Source organism: Panthera uncia, chromosome E3 (genome assembly GCF_023721935.1).
Source record: "Panthera uncia isolate 11264 chromosome E3, Puncia_PCG_1.0, whole genome shotgun sequence".
Taxonomy (NCBI): Eukaryota; Metazoa; Chordata; class Mammalia; order Carnivora; family Felidae; genus Panthera; species Panthera uncia.
In genome coordinates, this window is record NC_064815.1 from 12,982,851 (window position 1) to 13,004,024 (window position 21,174).

Below are 21,174 nucleotides of genomic sequence, written 5' to 3' on the forward strand. Positions count from 1 at the left end.
GTGCCTGGGGTGCCTGGGCTCTGGGCACATCTTTGCTCCAGAAGCCCCAGGCTGCCAAGTCTCTGTCCGTCTCTTCTGACGCTGAGGCCAGACTTGGCCCCGGGCCCAACTCCTTGTCTCAGCTCCCAGCGGCCCCTGGGCACGGCTCCCTGGGCCTCGAGGCCGGCGGATAGTAGGGCAGGAAGAGACTTTCAGAGGCACAGCTCCTCATGGCCGCGTGCGTGTGGAGCAGCAGCCGCGGGAAGCGGGTTGTGAAGTACTGGACGAAACTGTCCGGGACGTGGCCTAGCGCCTGCCGCACCTCAGCCGGGAGCTCCCTGTAGTGGTGCTTCTGGAGGGAGGGAGAGCAGAGAGCCCCCGCCCGGCTCAGCCACGACCAGCCTGCCCCGCCCCCCCGGCCCCACTCGAGCCCTGGCGCACACCTTGTTCCTCATGGCACGGAGCAGGTCTCGCACCGACGTCCCCTTGTACGTCCGGAACCTTCTCAGATCTGTGGGCGGGCAACTCCTTGGCGAAGCCGCCCCCACCGACTCCCCTCCGCCTCCCGGACCCACCCCGGGCCGAGCCTGGCCTCTACCTATCTGCAGCGGCACGGAGATGTGCATGTGCCAGTTGCACCGGACCACCGTGGGGCCTCCCGCCTCCAGCGCCCTCACCAGGGGCCCTTGCTCAGGCTCCTTCTCCAGCCAGTCACTGACGTCCTAGGACCCCATAGAGCTCCTGAGCCTCGTGACCAGTTTCAGAGGCCAGGGGTGCCCTACAGCGTGGGGGAGCAAATCAGCAGAAGCTTCTTGGGTCAGGGAAAGGATGGGGGGCCCTTGAGTCCAGCTTCTCTGTGCCAGGTCTCCATGTTACCTTCCAGGTCTTCACCAACCCGTGAGGTAGGTACTGTTGTCCCCATTTCACAGATGAGCACATTGAGGCTCCGAGGCACAGAGTCCCTTGCTCGAGGTCCCACAAGTGGGGTGGACTATCTGGGCACCGGTATAGCATAAGTGACAACTAGGCATGGGGCGTGTGTCATGTGGGGCGGGGAGGAGGGGTGCTGGGGACCAGCAGCGGGGCCGGGAAGTCTGGTAGCGAGCAGCTGGAGTGTCCACATGGCAACATCTAGGAGTCTAAGGTCCGAGCTTGGTTTAGAGAAGGAGCTGGGATGCCTGGAACCGGCAGACAAGTCTCTGCCCAGCCCCTCTGGCTTCCCCTTGCTTATCACTCAAGACCCGGATTTGGGGCTTTCTGGGGCTGTTCCCAAGATTTCCCTCTGACCTGGAAGAACTGGAGCTGTTTGGCTCTGCTCCAAAAGAAGGGGTGGGCCAGCACCTGGTGAGCAGAGGGGCGGGCCTGCGGCAAGGGGTTCAGCATGGTCTCAACCAGGTTCCGGGCAACCACCTTGTCTGTAAAGGGGACCAACGAGGGATGGCTTCAGGCCTGCCCAGCCCCGTGCCCTGCTTCCTCCCTCCTCTGCCAGGCCCAGGCCCCTCACCGTGGGTCTCTTCCTCCAGGTGAGCCAGACTGGGAGCCCCTGCAAGGATGTTTGCCTGGCGGTAAAGACTCTCTCCAAACGGGTGGCTGCCGCCAGAAAGCACATAGTAGAACACGCAGCCTGCAGAGAAGATGTCCACTGCGCTTGTCTGGGGGCAGAGAGACAGACAGACATAAGGAAGCGGTCCCTGCTTCCAGGAAGCCTCTCTGGTTCAAGTCTCCCATGGGCTGATACAGTAGCCATACAGTAGCCAGGGCTTTGGTTCAGACTAGAACTCCAGGGTGCGTCCTGAGCGCCATTTCCTTGGCCTGGGATCTCCTCCCCTCTGCACCGTTGGAAGAGGCCCATGGTTTTCATCCAAAATCTTGGCCCTACTGAGCCACTGGTGCAGGTGTCCAAGCTGTGTTCCTCCAGGTCTAGCAGGTAACAGAAGTGAGTGAAGCTGGCCAGGCACGAGGCAATGAAGTGGCACCTGCCCTCCCAGTGGTGACAGCCGGACTTCGCTCCAGCTGCCTGCCTCCAGGGGACTCTCCCTGGTGACAGAGCTTTGATTTTCCAAGAGGATCCCGAAATCCAGATTGTAACGTGGAATTTCTCAAGTTAAAATACTGGCCACTAATAAAATCTGTACGGGCTTATAACATCAGTCCCTTTGGCCGCCAGGTGCCCACCTCCTGCTTTCTCTTGACTCAGGTGTGGCTTTGCCTAGTGCCTGACCATTCCTGTTAACTCCCATCTGTGTGCATGGCTTCATATTCCACTTGCACACTGACAGCTCAAAACTCCGTAAGCCCGGAGTCTCAGACTCCAGCGTCTCTGGAAGTCAGACACTGCTCTGGGCTTCAACTGTATTCGCTCATCTGGTGCTCCCCAAACCCTTGACACCAGTGGCTCTCTCTGGCTACACATTAGAACACCTGGGGCCCTACTCCAGGCTGATCGGGTCAGAATCACAGCATATGAGCTCTGGGCATCTGACTTTTCAGAGTTGCCCAGTGATTCTGCAGCACAGTGCGGACTGAAAACCCTTTTCCAGCTCAGGATTTCTCAACCCTGGTACTATTGACACCTGGGGGCGGATAATTGTCATGGGGGGCTGTCCTGTGCACTGTAGGGTGTTTAGGCCTCTAGCCCGCCCAATGCCAGTAGCAAGCCCCGATTCCGTGGCCATGTATGACAACCAAGACTGTCTCCAAACAGTGCCCAATGTCCCCTGGGCAGTGAAACAGTCCTTGGTTGAGAACTGCCCCTCTAGGTCGGAAGGGATGAACTGTGCCCACTTTACAGATGAAGAAACAAGCTTGGCCATATCTGGAGAGGCACGCGGCCAGGGAGGGGGTCCCGCGCCCCGGGGTGGCGGGAGGACTCACAGGGCTGTCGGTGGGCAGCAGTTGTAGGAGCTCGGGTGCCATCCAGCCTTCCGTGCCGGGAATGCCCGAGCGGAGGCTGAAGCTGCAGCGGCCGACAGGCAGCTTTTTGCAGAGGCCAAAGTCTGAGAGCACCACCCTGCCTCGGCCCTCAGGGCCGTCAGGCCCCGCGATGAGGACGTTGGCCGGCTTCAGGTCCCTGTGCACTGAGAACAGAGCAGAGCTGAGCGCTGGCGGTGGGGAAGGCGGAGCCAGGGGTGGGGAAGGCGGAGCCAGGGGTGGGGGGCGGGGCCTGGGATGGAGGGCGGGGGCGGGGCATACCGATGTGTAGGGAATGCAGGTGGGCCAGGCCGGACATCAGCTGCTGCAGCGCCTCCCCGGGCTCCAGGCCCCAGCGCTCCAGCTCAGGGTTTTCCACGTACTGAGGGGGTGAGGGACAGACAGTCACTCTGCAACCCGGGACCCTACCAGCGCCCCACCGCCCCTCCGAGCTCTGGCTCACCTCCTGCAAGGAGGCCTGGCAGAGCTCCAGGGCGATATAGTGGAACTGGGGTTCCCGCTCGGTACAAAAGTAGCGGAGCACATTGGGGTGCCTGTCCGACTCCTGCAGCAGCTGGACCTCCCTCCGGACCAGGCCGAAGCATTCACGGAGCAGCCGCTTGACAGCCACGGCCCGGCCCTCCAACTGGCCCCTGGGGGGTTCAGAGAGGGAAGACGAAGGAAAAGGCTCCCGCCTGCACCCACCTCGGGGAGCCTTGGGAAAGCATGGCTCCCCGAGGGACAGTGGCCAAAAGTGCCGCGACAGCCACACCTCCAGCCCAGCTCCTGACTGCCACTCACCGGAAAACGAACGTCCCGCCTGCCCCGCGGCCCAGCACGTCCTTGGGGTTGAAGGAAATCTTGCCCACCACGGTGAGCTGCTCAGCTAGCGGAGAAGAGGGCGCAGTGTCAGGGAGCTCTGCTCCGCCCACAGCCTCCCCTCTCCTCAGTCCAGTCCCTCCCGCTGCCTCCACGCCCAGCCTGGGGCTGCCACTTCCTCTCTGTACATCCTTGGCAACTTAACCCCTGTGCCCTTGGTTTTCTCATGTGTAAAGTGGGACTCGTGTTGACGATCCCACACACATTACTGTGGATTAAATGAATGTATGGGAGGAGGGTGGTGGTGAGGGCTGATAGATTACCCTCCTTATCATCCTCCCTCATTCGTTGCTGCCCAGATTTCTTTCTTTACTTCCTCTGCCAGGATTCCCACCCACCCACCCCACCCCACTCTTGCCAGTTATAATAAACCCTTTTCACTGAGGAACTGGCTTTAAACAGTTGGCAGCATAGTAAGGGTGAGTGCCGTCCCAGGAGAGACTGCCCCCAACAGGAGGGGGCAGCAGTGAGCATTCAGATGCTAAGCTGTCCCAGAGTTGTCCCCGTCCTAGGGTGGCAGGGAGCCCCTGGAATGCCTTGGTTTCCTCTTAAGGATGAGGTTGGCTCAGGCAGGCAGAGAGCTGTAGACTTGAACAGTTACACTCTTCCCTTTGGGTAGCTTGCGAGAGACCCTTCACAATGACCCAGGCATGGCTGTGCCCTGCTCAGCCCCAACGGACACCATTCATACAATTCAACATATACGGTGCCCCAAGAGTTGTGCGATGCAGTGGACCTGAGAACACTCTACTCAGGAAGCGCTGCCCGCTTCGGTCTCTGCAATTAGCTCCAGGAAAAGTAAATGAAAAGTAGCATAAGGATCAGTGAGAAGGGTACCAAGCTGTCCCTCAGGATTGCTCTGGATTATTTTGGTAAAAATTCACTCCTATCTGTTGGCAAGATGTGGGCAGGAACCTAAATTTGTAGACCCTGGACTCTCGGGAGTGATGGTCTCAGGGCCTGGAAGCACAGGTAAGAGCGGGCCCATTTCTGGCAGCTCAGAAGGCAGGGCTCTAATGGACTGTGGTCATGAAGGCTGATGAAGGACAATGACAAAGAGGAACGCTTTGGTGAGAAGCATCCTGGGGAAAGATGGAGTCTGGCCTGTCTGGGGAAAGCTGGAGTCCGAAGACCCAAGGAGTTGAGGGATTCTGGGTGCACTGGGTGGGTATTATGTGGAACCCTCCAGAGCCAGTGAAGTGACAAGAACAGTAACCCCTCAGGGCTCAGGCAACTTTGCGGTGAGCACCTTCTGACAGAGCAGACCCCTCAGGAAGGGGAGCAGTTCTGTCTCAGCAAAGGCAGGGTGAACGCAGGGGTGGACGCAGGGAGCAGCACTGAAGCGTCAGGCCGAGCGTGGGTGGGGCTGGGGGAGCTTCAGCTGGAGTTAAGGGGGCAGCAGAGTGGCTCCAAGGCGTGAGGTAGTGGTTTGGGCAGTGACCAGGAGGTAGCAGCGAGCAGCTCATGCTAAGGACCGAAGGCCAGTCCAGCCTGGAGCCAAAGAAGCAGGAGAAATAGCCCAGACCGAACAGCAAAAGCATGTGAAATCCCCCTTGGGGCATCCCACAGATGCCAGCTTGAAATTAAATGGACAAAAGAGAAGAGAAGTGTTTAAAAGTCCTAGGGGGCGCCTGGGTGGCTCAGTCGGTTAAGCGTCGGACTGCAGCTCAGGTCATCATCTCATGGTTTGTGAGTTCGAGCCCCACAGCAGGCTCTCTGCTGTTGGATCCTCTGTCTCCCTCTCTCTCTGCCTCTCTCTTGCGTGTGCTCTCTCTCTCTCTCTCTCTCAAAAATACTAAACATTTAAAAAATATAAAAATACTGGCTCACACCTTTAAAAATAAAACCTAAAAAAAAAAATAAAAAAGCCCTAAAGAGAGGAAAAAGAACAAAATGATAGTAATTTACTATTACTGTCACCAAATATGACGTCAAACTAACCCAAATGTTGTTAACATCACCTAGGAGTGATTTAATCATAATAATGCTGGTAGCCTCTCACAGTGAGGTGGGTGTTATTTTTCCTATTTGACAGGTGAGAAAATCAAAGCTCAGAGGAGGAAAGAAAGCAACCTAAGTTAACCGAGAGCGGAGTTTGATCTATACCCAGTTTTATGTGCATCCAGAGTCCCTGAAAATAATGATAAAAAATGATGGCAGATATTTCTCCAGTGCTTAACTGCATAGAAGGCTGGATTGGAAATATTCTCTTAACTCACTTGGGCTTAACCACCATACTGTAATGGCTTCTACTAAACCAACTTGAAAGCTCAATCTGCCCCCTCTTTTCTCTGTCCCTGACTCTGCCCTTTACTGTTCACTTAGGCTTACCTTCTGGGTCTTCGACTGCCTGGGCTTGCTCTGAGGGGCTTCGAAGGCCCTTCTGGCCCTGTGGGTTGGCCCCTGGTGGCTGGGGCTGAGCACGCTGTGTGATGTGAGGAGGGTCTGCAGGTGCCAGGAGGGCCTGCTGCTGCTTCTCCACCAGCTGCTGCTGCTGACATACAGGGCCGAAGAGGGCTCAGCCTTGGCCAGGCCCTGCCCCGTGAGGGGCCCCACGGCGGTGCCTGAGACAGCCTGGCATGGGAGCGTGAACATACAGAACACAGTAGTGGGGGCTCGAGGAGCTGCTGGGAGGAAGGCAGGGGGCAGAATGGGAGCTGGGTGAGGGAGAGAGCTGCTGAGTGGTCTTGGAGAGAAGGAGCAGAATTCACCGTAGGAAGACCCTACGACGCACCTGAGGTCAGGGGCAACGGGCTTACCTGCCTCATTAGGAAGATAATCCACCCTCCCAGGAGGACAGCAGTGAGGCTAGCTGCCAACAGGTCTTGGGGTCCCAGCCCTGGATACAGGTCTGGGGTTTTCTCTTCAGGATGCAGCTCCGGGCTCCAAGGTTGCTCACGGCTCAGGCTCAGGAGCTGAGGACAAAAGAACACTCTTAGCACACTCACCCAGTGTGGAACCCCTACCCTTCTTCATCACTCAGGACAGGGCTGCTGGGCTTAGTTCTGGGCTTAGTTGACGGGGCAGGGAGTAACTAGGCCACATGGTGGGAAACATGGTGCTGTCCGTGGTACTGAAACATCATTGTGTCCCTGGAGCGTGGTCTTCAAAACCCAGCTGATTAACAGCCTCTCCTGGGACATCACTAAAAAATACAGATTAGTCTTGGAGAATCACCAAGAAATTCAGATATCCATCTCCGAAGATTCTGATTCAGTGGGTCTTGAGCAGGCTCCCATGTAATTCTGATGAGCAACCAGAACTTGAGAATTACTGCTCCAGGTCATGGCTGTTCTAACCTTGAACTACTAGTGATTCTTGCCCCAACCCTCTCCCAGGAGAGCATGCTTTTACAGGTTTTCTGTTTACATTTTCTCACTTGACAAATATTTTGTAATTTTTACACTGAAGAAGAATTAAAACTGTGATCCATATTTTACAGCTTAGATATCCTTTGACCCTTCTTATACCTTTCTGGCAATAACACCATATGTGTATGTCTTTCTTCCAGGAAATTGCATGGGATCAACTGACCCACCTTCAAATGTTATTCCTAGTAGGCTGAGGAAAAGGTCCATTGGATGACCTCCCAACATGCCAAGTCTCCCCTCCCATGCCCTCTGCCCTGCTAGCGCTGACCTCCGGGAAGAGGGCTGGAGGCTGCGTGCTCTCTGAGAGTCTGTTCTCAACAGTGCCACTCCTTGGGGTGGGATGTACCCTCAGCATGGTGGTATGCAGGACTGGGGGTGGTTCGTGGTGTCCTAAGAAGCAGAGCAAAAGTCAGCTGGCTGAAGGTAACCTCAGCCTTCCAGCTCAGGAGCTGGGCTCATAGATCCTTCATCTACTCCAAAAGTGAGCCAGAAGAATCTCACCAATGAGCAGCCACTGGCTAGGGAGGGCCACACTGCCTGAGGGGTATCTGACAGCCGTGCTAGGTGAGCCCTCTCGCTCGCCTGAGACTTGGAGTGTCACTTCATCTGTGGTGGGGCCATCCATGGGGGCCAGGGTCAGTCCACGAGGCTATGGCAGAAGATAGAGAGTCATGAGCGAGGGCACTCCTTTCCTGCTGCATCCCCTCCTTCCAGCCCATCAGAGACCCCTTCTCACCACTAGCGCCACCCCTGTGTGAACCAGTGCTTTAGAAACATAGAAGCCAGCTTCATCCTTCCCCACATACAGTGTCATCCTAGTGAGGGAGAAGAAAAAAGGGAGAAGGATGAGTGATTCTGGTGAGTTGTTTCAGTTACCACTATACTGGTGTCTTTGTCATGTCCCCTCCCACATAGACTCTGGGCTTAGCTCTATGACTTGCTTTGGATAAGGAGACAAAAGCAAATGTGACACAAGCAGAGGCTTGAGAAGTGTTTGTGCTTTGGGGCTTGTCCTCCCATGTTGTTCTCTGGAACCCTGAGACCACCATGTGAGAAAACCCAGGCTAGCCTGCTGGGACATGAAAGACCGCCTTTGACACCCCCCAGGCTAAACAGCCCACTAACTATGATATAGGTGAGAGGCACCAACCCAAACTACCCAGGCTCAGCCAAACCACCAGCTGACTGCAGATACTAAGATGGCTCAGATCAGAAAACCACTCAGCTAACCCACAGCCTCTTGAAAAATAATAAATGTTCATTGTTTTTTAAGCTGTAAGCTTTGGGAGTGCTTTGTTATGCAGCAAAAGCTAACTGATACAAGCTCTATAGTCATGGTTTCTAAATCTGTGTCTGGCCCAGACCTCTTTCAAGAGCTCAGTTCTCTAAATCTGAACTCGTCACTTCATTCCTTACCACCTCCTCTGCTCTGAAAACAATAGCATCCATGTGCTTCTAGAAACCTGAACATGACCCTTGAGTCCTTGCTCACAATCACCAAACTCCCTGATCACCAAATTCTTACTGTTTTTCCCTCTTCATATCTCTTGCTTTCCACTTTTTCCCATCTCTATTGTTTCCATAGCCCAGAAGGTCTTTATCTCATGCCTGAACTAACACAATATTCTATATGTGTGTCCTTCCTCACTACACAGCTCTAAGATATTCTTCACACTGCAGCCAGAGTTATCTTTCTAAAATGAAAAGATGATCAAATTACTTCTTTGCTTAAAACCCTCCAATGACTTTTCCTTAGCCTTAGGAGAAAATGTACAAACCATTTAAATGATCCTACCAGATCCCTGCTTAACACTGCTCAGATCTATGCTCCAGGCTTATTTAATTTCTGTTCCCTGGCTGCAATGCTCTTTCTCTTATTTTCTATTCATCCTTCAGTTTTCAATGTATATGTCCTTTCCTCCAGGAAGCTTTCCATGACTGCCTCTTGTCCCTGGTCTCAATTTAGGTACCCTTCCTATACATTCCTATGGCAAATCTATACCTCTGTTATTCTCTATCATACCATATTATAATTGCCCTCTTACACACTTGTTTCCCCCACTAGACTCAGATTTCTATAGGTGGGAACACTGGAAGTATTATTATACTTCCAGAGTCTAACAAGTGATTGGTACACAGTAAGGGCTCAATTATTATTTGTGTAATGAACTGAAAGAGTAAAGAACTGAATTAATAGATAACCCCTGATTTTACCAGTCTGTCTCTTTATTTCCTAAGATGGGAACTCCAGGGTATTCGGTACTATAAGTAAGAATAATAGTCTTTAACAATTAAGGCATTGCACCTACCAAGCAGAACAGTCTCCATCTGTACACTGGAGTGGAGACCTGGAGGCCCCCTCTAGGCTAGATTGTACCCAGAAGTCGCCGAATAGCAGGGCTATCCAGAAGGTCCTGGGGGCACTTGGGTGGGTGGTGGGGGGGTGATACTGGGTACTGGTTATTTATCAATCAGTTTGGTAAATAACCAGTTTGAACCAGCTGGTTCAGCTGTACAAGTGTGTCATCCTCAAACATCACCCCTGTCCAGAGGGCTCCTCCCCGGTCCCAGGGATGGGCACCTACAGAAGCTGGGTGTCCAAGGCGGAGAAGTAGGTAGCCGTGTCCTGGGCGCCTGAGGCAGGCAGTCGGATGTGGCCCCAGCGGAGGGCGAGGAAATGCAAGGTGTCCCGAGCCAGCGTGAGATGGGGCAGCTGACGCAGGCTGTCCTGGTACCAGGTGTAGATTCCCATCACGGGCATGCCCAAGTCCTGTGTCCACAGCACCGCCCCACTTCCTGGGTCCACGGTTAGCAGCAGGCCCATCCCACAGGATGCCAGGTGGCTCATGTCTGACAAGAAAGACAGCTGGGGAGATATGGCCAGGGAGCTTGGATGTGAGGCATCTCAGAGCATCTTGGGGTGGGGAAGCTGCCCGAGGTAGGCCATCAGGAGGGCCACTCAGGTGTGTGGGGGCCAGGTGAGATCACCTGGAGGCTTATGAGGACATGGGAAGGTCAGTCACATTTCACTGGGTCGCTTTGATCGGTCAGGGGGCTAGTCAGGGTCAACTGGAGAGCTGTGTAGAATGGAGGGCTCTGTCAGGGTCGTCCAAAGGTGACTTAAGGTGTGTGAATCAGTCCAGGTCACTTGAGAGAGGTCACTTAGGATGTGGGGTAGTCAGCCATAGTCTGATTGATATCATATCACCCAGGAGAGGTCAATCAGGGTGGCCTAGAGGCATGTGGGTCACTTGGGAGCCATTTAGAGTGTGAAGGGGTTAGTTAGGGGCCCTGGAGTGTCCGTTGTGATGTTTATGTGTATTTGCTTGGGTTCTCATGCAAAACGATGAAGTCAGCGTACAAGGAGTAGCTTAGGGGCACCTGTAAGGTCACTCAGGCAACTGGGTAGGACAGTCATAATATCAAGGGAGTGGTCAGAATTACCTGAGAGGGGTTAATCTTGGGGGAGATCACTTAGAGTCATCTCTCAGGGGTCGTTCAACATCGGGGGTCAGTTAGGACATGTGGGGACTCCTCAGAGTGTTTGAGCGTTGCTTGGGTCACTCAGGACAAGGGGAGTCACCCAGAGTTACCTGGCTCAGCTCATTGGGAATATGGAGGAACTAGGATGTTAAGGATCGCTCAGTGGGGGTCAGGCTGGGCGTTAAGGGGTTCACTTAGGGTCACCCATCAAGGGTGTGTCATTCAGAATGTGGTGGGGCTTGGTCATGGATGCCACTCAGAGTCCCCTGAGTTGGGGACTTGCTCCAAGGTCGGAGCCAGAGAAAGGGGACACTCACATTTCCCAGGCAAGCCATCCATGGGGGGTGCCGAGTAGCGGCGGTAGGTGGTGTTCCAGCGCAGGGCCGGGGACTTGGGGTCATGCATGGTGACCGTGTACTCTGCGAGTGCCCAGAAGCAGGGTTACCAGGGGTACCCACGTGAGAGTCCTCCCCCGCCCCCAGCCCCAGGGAGTACCATCTGGCACCCGTCCTGGAGGCCAGAGTCTGTGAGCATCACAGGATATTTGGGTTACTGCTCCTTGTTTAGCACTCAGTGAAATGGTTGTTGACTAAAGATTGACTGACTGGCCTGGATTCAACTTGGACAGCCAACAGCCAGGCCTGGGCAGCACAAAGGAGGGGGCCGGACGCCCACAGCTTGGGGAGCAGCTGGGGCCTGACTCACGTGTTCGGCCGATGTAGAGGCGGGGGGTAGAGGGACCCTCTGTGGTCAGCGTCATCTGCGTCTCTCCCGACTCAGGGTCCACCACAAACCAGGCATCCTGCTTCCGGCCTGTGGAGGTGGAAGGCGTGCCAGCCCTCAGGATGGCCTGGGACAGGCTGTGCAGCCCGGCTGTCCTGTGCCCAGCTGGCCCACCGTGACTAGGTCCCCGTCCCTGCCGGACCTGGACCCGCAGGCTGGAGAGATGCTTACCCGTGTAGAAGACGCCATCAGAGCTGCGACACGGGGAGGCATGAACCAGCTCGGGGATGGTAAACGGCAGCCTCTGAGAGGGAAAGTTTCCGGGAAGGAGAAAGAGCAGAAAAACACATACGACCTACTCACTAGGTACAATTATTCGAATCTTCCTTTCCCAGAGAGGGTAAGTAACTCGGCTATTGTCACACCGCTGGTAAACGGCAGAGCCAGGCCTTAGACCCAGGTGATCAGTTTCAGGAGCCAGCACACTTAACCACTTTGCTACACAGCCTCTTGAACTGGGGAAATCCCCCGCTCCTTCCCGAGATGCCACCTGATGGGTCCGGCCTAACATCCTCCTCTAAACAGCTGCAGGGACCTCAGGGCTTCAAGGGCCAGGACGGCCTCAGAGAAGCTGAGGATCGGTTCCAGACTAAAGGACACCCAAGAGACATGATGACCAAACACAGCAGGTGATCCTGGGTCAGATTCTGGATGAGGAAAACAATAAAGGACACCAATGGGACACTTAAACTACCGTGGACTGTGGATTGGATAATACTATCGCATCCACGTTAAATTTCCTGCTTTTGCACTCTCAACAATAGCCAAATTATGGAAAGAGCCTAAATGTCCATCAACTGATGAATGGATAAAGAAATTGTGGTTTATATACACAATGGAGTACTACATGGCAATGAGAAAGAACGAAATATGGTCCTTTGTAGCAACGTGGATGGAACAGGAGAGTGTGATGCTAAGTGAAATAAGCCATACAGAGAAAGACAGATACCATATGTTTTCACTCTGATGTGGATCCTGAGAAACTGAACAGAAGACCATGGGGGAGGGGAAGGAAAAAAAAGAGGTTAGAGTGGGAGAGAGCCAAAGCATAAGAGACTCTTAAAACTGAGAACAAACTGAGGGTTGATGGGGGGTGGGAGGGAGGGGAGGGTACGTGATGGGTATTGAGGAGGGCATCTTTTGGGATGAGCACTAGGTGTTGTATGGAAACCAATTTGACAATAAATTTCATATATTAAAAAATAAATAAATAAATAAAATAAATTTCCTGCTTTTGATCATTTATACTCATCCTTAGGAATATGTAGTCCCCCTTGAGGGGTGAAGAGTCAGGTCTGCAACTCATTTACAAACAGTTCAGAAACAGAAATTGCATAGGGGCGCCTAGCTGGCTCAGGTGGTGGAGCACGGGACTCTTGATCTTAGGGTTGTAAGTTCGAGCCCCACCTTGGGTGTAGAGATTACTTTAATTTTTTTTTTAATCTAAAAAAAAGAAAGTGTGTATATACCTTGTCTATCTATCACCTATCCATTAAGGAAGAATGATAAAGCAAATGTAATAAGATGTTAAAAATTGATGAATCTGTGTAAAGGGAATAAAGAATTTCTTTGTACTATTCTTGCATTTTTCTTTCTTTCTGATGTTCTTTGTTTATTTTTGAGAGACAGAAGCACAAGTGGGGGAGGGGCAGAGAGAGAGAGGTAGACACAGAACCCAAAACAGGCTCCAGGCTCTGAGCTGTCAGCACAGAGCCCGAGACGGGGCTCAAACTCACAAACCATGAGATCACGACCTGAGCCAAAGGTGGACACTTAACCGACTGAGCCACCCAGGTGCCCCATTTCTTTCCTTTTTTAAAGTTTTTTTTTTTGAGAGAGAGAGAGAGAGCGCAGGGGAGGGGGAGAGAGAGAGAAAGAGAGAGAATCTCAAGCAAGCTCCACACTGTCAGTGCAGAGCTCAGTGAAGGGCTCAAACTCACGTGAGATCATGAGCTGAGCAGAGATCAGGAGTCAGACGCTCAAACCAATTGAACCACCCAGGCGCCCTGCATTTTTCTCTCTTATGTTGGAAATTGTATCAAAATGAAAAAAATCCCCAAACTCCACCTACAGAACTGTCGCCACTCGAAGCACACTCTAGGACTGAGCGCAAGAGAAGCCGGGCTTCCCAGGGGCGTAGTCAGCACCGACAACAAAAGGAGTCATTACAACCTGTAATTGGTAGGCACAGCTCGTGCTGTGATAAGAAAGCACAAGTGGAACCACCTAATGTGGGGGACTGAAGAAAGATCGCTGGAAAGAGTTCATTCAGTCATTCAACGATTTAATGAGCACCTATTATTAGCCAGGTGCCAGGACCAGTAGTAACGGAGACTGACAAATTCCTTCCTGCGTAGAGTTACATTTCTGGCGTGTGGAAGGGAGAGATAATAAACAACAAAATACATAACGTACCACCGAGTAATGATAAATGCCACAAAAAAAAGAAAAAAAACAACTTACTGAACTGGGATAGAGTGGTTTGAGATGCTATTTTAAAGATTTTTAAAATGTTTATTATTTTAGAGAGAGAGCAGGGGAAGTGCAGAGAGAGAACCCCGAGTGGGCAACGCGCTGACAGCAGAGAGCCTGATGCGGGGCTCGAACTCATCAACTACGAGATCATGACCTGAGCGGAAGTCGGTCACTCGACCACGCAGGCACCCCTCGAGATGCTATTTCAGAGCAGCGGGCCAGGGTAGTAAGAACCCAAGCCGAGCGAGGAGGTGAGCCATAAGGTCACGTGCAGGAAGAGCTCTGAGTGGAGGGATGGCCCCGGTGTAGAGGCCCTGGGCAGGGAGAGCTACTGACCGGCATATTTGAGGAACAGCAAGAAGGCCAGCGAACCTGGGAGGGCGGGGGTAGAGAAAGGAAGAGTGGCCGGAAGTCAGGGCGGCTGGCTGTAAGGACACAGGCTGGGAAAGAGCTTGGACTTTAAATTGGAGTTGGAAGACTGGCTGGGGGATGGGGAACACTTCTCACAAATATTCTGGTTCTTCTGGAATTGTCCTTCGTTTCCTGCTTAAAGTACACGCGGCCATGACTTGCTTTAGCCAATGGGAACGGAGCAGAAGAGACACGTGTCACTCCTGCATGGACACCGTAAGAGCCAATGTCCCCGCTCCCCCTGGGCTTAGGGCTGATAACGGCCCCCCACTTTTATGGGCCACGGGATACTGCACGGGGCCCCGTGGCTTCCCACAGTCTGTCCGCACCTTTGTAAGTCAATCCTTTAATAGCACGTCCAAGAGCTAACCTGTTGGAATGTGCTGTTTGCTGCTGGGACCTCGCCTGACTTCCGTGCTAACATCGCTTGTCAACTCAGCTTCCTACACGTACTTGAGACCTTTCTGGCAGCCTTCCTATGGCACAAAGTTCCGACACAGCACATTCCGCCCCGTTCCTTGTGACAAATCCAGAGTCGTTCAACAACCCCCATAGGCGTCCTGATGTAGAAGGCAGCCGAAACGGCCGCAAGTTCCTCTTCTCCCCTCTGTGCACGCCCCTTTGCGACTTTTCAGCAACTCCCCCAAACAACTGGAGTCTATTTCTTCACCGCTTGACTCTGCGCTCGGCCACTGGACTTGCGTTGGCTAATGAGACATCAGAGAATGTGATCCAAGCATAGTTGGGCAAGTGCTTGTGCACAGGCCTGGCCTTCTCTTTGGCTCCCTTGTTGCTAACACGTGGACAAGCCCAGGCTTACCTGACAAGGACGAGGGACACTTGGCCCAGCGGCCCCTCTCAAAAGCCAGCCAACCACCAACCGTCGGCACGACAACCATCCAGCGGACCAGGAGCCGGCCACAGAGGCTTGAGCGAGCTTAGTCAAGACCACCCGCTCAGTCCAGCCTGAAGTGCCACCAACCCCCCCCCCCCCCCGGATTGTGGGGTAAATAAGTGGCTGGCATTTTCAGCCATTGGGTTTTGGGGTAACTATTCACTTGGCAAAACTAAATGACGCGTCATTTCCCCCCTTGAAGCCCCCACAGTCCTGGAGAAGCCCCTGGGACACCCTCAGAGGCCCGACAGCCTGCTCTGTAGACGGCTCGAACCACCACACCACCCCCTTTCAGCAGGTCCCTCAGGACAGCCTTCCCATAATGCACCCAGAACCTCTGCAGGGCACACAGATGCTGACCATTCGGCGCCCCCCGCTCTGGCTAACAGAAGCCCAGGCCCTCTCCCATCCCAAGCACTGTAGGAAACACACCATCAATCCCTGCTGTTTCTGGGTCCCCAAGACGTATAGGCCGCCATCGGCTGGGTCTGAGAGAAAGGCTGTCCTGTGGGGCAGAGAGGAACAGGGGGAGGGTTAGGCTCATGCCCCCTGGTTTCCTGAAGGCCCCCTTTGCCGCCATCTTCCCCAGCTAGTAGGAGGCGCCACACAGCTCCAGATCCAAACCTCTTCCCTTCCTTCCAACATGCCCCTACCCCCGGCCCGCCGAACCCCCTCCAGACAACTGTGGCCTCCCCATCTCCCGATGCCCCCTCCTTCAAAGACCGCAGGTTCACTTACTCGGTGACATACGTTGGCCCTTGGAGGATGGGATCTGTGGGCACAGGGACATGAAGTATGAGTAACCCCCTCCATACCGCCCGCTGACAAGCACAGCTCAAATTCACAGGGTGCTTACTGTGGGCCAGGCACTGAGCCACTCACTTGACATGCATGTAATTTAATCCTCCCAAGAACTCTGTGAAGTAGGGTCATCACCCTTGGCCCCATTTTACAGGTAAGGACATTGAGGCTCGGAGGGGCGAAGTGACTTTCCCAAGGCCACGCAGCTGGGAAGTAGTGCAGCTGCCTACAGAGACTGGCTTGTTGGAGCCTAGACCCCAGGCACTTACCTTCCATGCACGGTGACCCCCCCAGCCCCCAACTCAGGGTCCAAGGAAGGAAGAGTGACTGCCCCTTGCTCACCATCCTTCAGCGTCCACTTCAAGTCCCCCGTCTGCTTGCTCAGTGCGTGGAGACTTCCATCCAGGGTGGACACTAGCAGGAGGCTCTCCGGCCTGAGGCTCTGGACCTGAAGTGGGAAACAAAGTCACCTTCTCTGAGGAGCCTGGGGGCACCCTTGTCCTCACTGCATGCAAGGCTGGCTGTGACTCCCCTTCTCGCGGGGGGCAGGGGGCAGACGAAGAAGGAAGCAGGACTGGGGAGGCTGCTGGCTGCCCCCATTGATCTCCTTGACCCTAGAGAGGGGTTACAGTGGGAACTGGGGGGGGGGGGGGGGGGGGGGCTCCCACAGTGTCTAAAATCTGTCCTCTTCCCCACCCCTCAATTCTTCCTGGTTTTCCAAAGAAGATGGAAGGGCTTTATGAAAGGACTTCACAGTCTCCCTGCGAGATGGGTGCCACTCTCCCAAGCGCTGGGGAGAATGAGGCTCATGCCGGTTAGGTAATTAGCCTAAAAGCACGCAGAACGGCTGCTGGCATCTCTCTGACACCTGCAACCTTTTCCTCCTTTGCCACACTGTGGCTTTTCTTGGGGTGACCCCCCCCAACCGGCCCAGCTGCTTCTGGTGCCAGGCTCCAGGGGTCCTCTGGACCAAGGCTCGGGGTGGCCAAGGGAGGGAGGGCCAGAGCTGCCCTTGCATCTGGCCTCCACTGGGCTAACTCACCTGCTCTAGCCCCTCCTTGAGCAAACAGGGTGAGGCTGAGCTCCTAGCAGGAACCCTAACATCCGGGTGGCCCCGCCGCACCCTTGCAAACGCCACATCCTGCTCCAGGACCCTCAGGTTTGGAGCTGAGCCAACGGTCTTGGTGGAGGGGTAGCAAACAGCCTCTTTGCCCCTGTCTTCTCCCAGCCTGCTTTGCGCTCTGAGAAGAAGCTGCAGGCTGATTGCCCACAGCTGAGTGGCTTGACCATCAATGTGTTTACAAATGTGTTTTTAATTAGCGACCAATTTTTAAAATTGGAGAGGTTTCACTTTTAAAAATCTGAATTTCTAATTTGTCTCATTTCCAGTCTTTCTAAATTTTCTGGAGAGACCTGTTGCGGCCACACCCGGCTCACATTCCTACTTGGCAACCGAGGGTGGACCCAGAGCTGGAAGCGGGACGGCGGAATGGCGCGAACAGCCACCTGCACGATCCAGTTAGTGGTCCTGGGGGCTTCAGGCCCGACGAGTGGATTCTAGCCTGGGTGCCTTTGCCCGCTCCAGGCATTTCTGTAAAACCGGACTCTTACCTCCTAGCGGGGCTGGACCCGATGCCCACACCTCCTACTTATTTATCCCAGAGGTTCTGAGCCCAGGGTCCAGTCGTGGTTTGGGAGAAGGGCTGTGAGTCGCCTGAATTTATAAAACTGGGTATGTGGGCGCATTTCTAGACAGAGGACCCTTAAGTTGATCCCACGTCCCAGCCCGCATCCCAGGACTTTTAGGAGGCCAAGCAACCCCCCGCCCCCGCACCCCCCTCCCCGCCCCCAGGCTATTCTCTCCACCTGCACCCCCATGCTGCAGGAGGGGCGGCTGTTCCCTCCACCAGCGCCTTTCCACGCTGGCACATCTCTCCAATCAGGTGTTCGCGGGGGCAAAGGCAACCCCCCACAGCTAGGAGGTTTTTCCTGGCAGGGTCCAACTTGGGGCCACCTGGACCCGGAGGAGGGCAAGGCGGCCCCTGTTGCTCCGCTGTGCGCCAACCCCTCCCCCCGCCCCTGACCTGGGAGACTCTGCGGCCGCCCCACTTCTCACCTGGAGCCCCGGCGTCCGGAGTAGCGCGGCGAGCTGGAGCAGGAGCCCGAGGTGGAGCGGGGGCCGACGGCCGCATCCCTGGGCCCCACTCGCCATAGCCGGTCCCTCAGTGCCTCCAGGGGACAGCACGGCCCCGCCTGGCCCGGAGGAGACTCCGCCCAGGGCTGGGCCACTTGGGTACACAGAGGCTGGGACGCAACCTCAGCCCGCGTCCCGCTCCTTCCCTCGCCCTTCCGATCACACTCACCCCCCAGTCACCCTGCTAGAGATGGCTCGGGGAGGTTACCTGCGGAGGCCATTCGTGGACTTTCCCACCGGCCAAGTGCTGTACCAAGCGCTCTACACCCTTCGTTATCAGCTCATTCAATCTTCACCGCACTCCCGATGGAAAAGCTGAGGCTCACGCTGGAATTCAGACTCAGGCGTCTCACTTCAAAGCTCGTGCTGTTACTATGCTAGGGGCCTCCACTGAGAGGTGATGAAATATAGGTGAACTGATGGACTCATTCTTTCAGTAAATATTCACTCATTATGCAGCCTGGTAAGCAGGACAGATAAGGTACCTGTCTTTGTAGAACTTCCACGCTTCCGCGCCTTGGATATCAGACAGTACGGCCTCAGGGCACCCCTTGCTGGGGTGGTTACAGTCCTTGTTGTTGGCAGACCTCCCGACTTGGTCAGCCAGGGCCTGCAGCGGTCCAATGAGTTGTCAGGTTTGGGCTCATGCATTTCTCCTTCTTCCTTGGGTAAAAATCACTGCTGATCTGACCATCAGACAGCCTGGCTCCGCCTCTTCCTCTCTGTCATCCCTGGCCTTCTTGGTCACAGCCCCCACAGCCACTGAAGAGTTCTTAGCTAGCTGGCCCATAGCCTTCCTCTCCACCCCAAGGATGCCGCCACCATTGGTGTCTCCAGTGTCACCTACTCCCGCACATGGCCCCGACCCACGCTGCAATCAGCTCACGATTACCTAGAACTACCAACTAAATCATGCCTGGCTGGAACCCCATCCTTCCGCTGCTCCAAGGATGGGCTGCTGAGGGCTCACAGGTGCCTGCGTCTCCGCAAAATTGCCCTTCGTTGACTGGAGCATCCCGTGCCCTCCTGCCCATGACTGACTGACAGAGGGCGGGGACTGGCCCTTTCGCCTCAAGGTGAAGCCACCTCTGGTACAATTTGTGCTGCGGAGTTTCTCATGCTTCACTCCCTCCCCAGTCTCTCAGAGAGTTCATCCCATCACTGAGCAAGAATCCCTGCCTCAGGCTCTGTTTTTAAGAACCTCCCTGATCTAAGGCACCCTCTAATCACGTTTTCATCAACTGCAGCCTTAAAAAACCCAACTGCCTCATGGCGAAAGGCCTCTTTTTGCTTGGTTACCCCTTCAGGCTTAACTGTTCCAAGGCTCCCAGTTAGTTGGCAAGTGGTCCTAACTTCATAGCACGAGCGATTGCTTGTCGCTCTAGAAACCAACCCAAGCTACTGAGGGTGTGAATGAAGCCTCCTTCATGCTTTATGTTTCATACGGCTGTACATTTCCTTGGAACGTACATTGTGTCTGTCAATTATGCTTGGATTCATAGTCATTTCTCATGCAAATCAACCCGATTTGCATAGGCAACCTACAAATGAACTCACATAAATCATTTTTTATGTGTGTGATGATATGAATAACACACATTGTAGAACCTTTATAAAATCCAGAGAAATAGAAATCAAACAAAATTCATTCATGGTTTCACCTCCTGGAAACAGAGCATCTCTGTTAACATTCTGTTGTATTTTCTCCAGTATTGTTCTTTTTCCCTATGCCTGTATGTTTTAATGGGCTACGATGTGGAAATATTAACAACGTTTTGCCTTCCAGAACTTCATTTTCCCTGACAGCCCTTCTATTCAGGCGGAGTTGCTCTGAATTTATCGCCTCGGAGAAGGGAAGAAAGAGAGAAAAGGAAGCTTCTTTTAGCTTTTGAGTGCTTGAATACCTCAGGGCATGAACCTAGCCCTGAGAGAATAAATAATGAGGGTGGAAAAGTGGAAAAGTGCCCCCCCCCGCCCCGCCCCTGGGCTCAGAGAGGAAGCTTCTGCATCGCCCTCACCCAAGGACGGGACCCCACGTAGCTTTGTGGGATCAAGAGCAGAGGGGGTGTCTGGCTTCAGAGTGGAGACTGGAGAAGCAGTGGGCCTGGAGATGCTCTATGCTGGGTCTGGGCCGCGGGGGGTTGGGAGGGGTTAGGGAGGTGCCCACTGTCTAGTGTGATGTGGAGGTGGGGGAATATTTTCCAGATGCCTGAGGGGGAGTGGGAGAGAGAGAAGTGAGGGAGAGAGAGAGCCTCCTCAGAATGAAAGAGGAACAACCGCAGCAGAGACTGGTTACGGACGAGAGACAGGACCAACGGCATCTCAAGAGATGCCAGCTAGGACCGATGATGTCAAGGACTCAGTGTCCTCTTGCCTCCTGGCATTATGCAAACTCCATGGAACTTAACCCCACCCTGGACGAAAGCTGGGAAAAACCAGACGGGGCTGAATCGCTTCCACCTGGCACAAAGAGAGCTTAAAATAAAACGGTAAATGGAGTTATACGAAGTGAAGTTAACGTCTCTTCTCCATACCTCAATTTGTGCTCTTAAATGCTCTGCTCTTGGACAAATAGACATAAACCAATAGCCTTTCTCCATTCTAGCAAAAGAGTGGAGAAAACAGAAATAGTGATGGGAAAAATATTCCCAGCATGATAGCAATAAAAAGAAAATGCTTAGAAATGAATTTAACGAGAAAGGCACAGGACCTCTATGAAGAAACTGATAAAGTCTTATGAAGGATATAAAACGAAATGTGAACAAATTGAAAGCTGTGACCCTGGGTGGGAAGATTTCATGTAATTAAAACGTCAATTTTCTCCTAAGGAGTTATAAGTATAATGAAATTCTATTAACTCCGGACTTTAAAAAACTTGGCTAACATAAAGATCATATGCAAGAATAAATGCTTGAGAATAGTCAAGAAAAGTGTGAAAATGAAGAGTAATGGAAAGGGGACTTATGTTACCAGATATCAGAATATACTGTTAA

General features: G+C 53.7%; 1 protein-coding gene across 1 annotated transcript; it reads right to left on the reverse strand.

The window, feature by feature from the left end:
* Window positions 1-7: 7 nt before the first annotated feature.
* ERN2 (endoplasmic reticulum to nucleus signaling 2) lies at window positions 8-18,228 on the reverse strand. The gene is made up of 21 exons (XM_049638435.1): window positions 18,104-18,228; window positions 16,330-16,435; window positions 15,925-15,958; window positions 15,619-15,691; window positions 11,577-11,700; window positions 11,328-11,435; window positions 10,940-11,041; window positions 9,725-9,989; window positions 7,876-7,954; window positions 7,641-7,788; window positions 7,408-7,529; window positions 6,528-6,683; window positions 6,100-6,262; window positions 3,691-3,775; window positions 3,172-3,542; window positions 2,854-3,056; window positions 1,484-1,631; window positions 1,267-1,394; window positions 578-701; window positions 423-490; window positions 8-331 (listed from the first exon to the last, which is right to left on the reverse strand). The coding sequence occupies exons 1-21, from the start codon at window positions 18,197-18,199 to the stop codon at window positions 119-121; spliced, it is 2,916 nt and encodes a 971-aa protein (XP_049494392.1). The 5' UTR covers window positions 18,200-18,228; the 3' UTR covers window positions 8-118.
* Window positions 18,229-21,174: the final 2,946 nt, after the last annotated feature.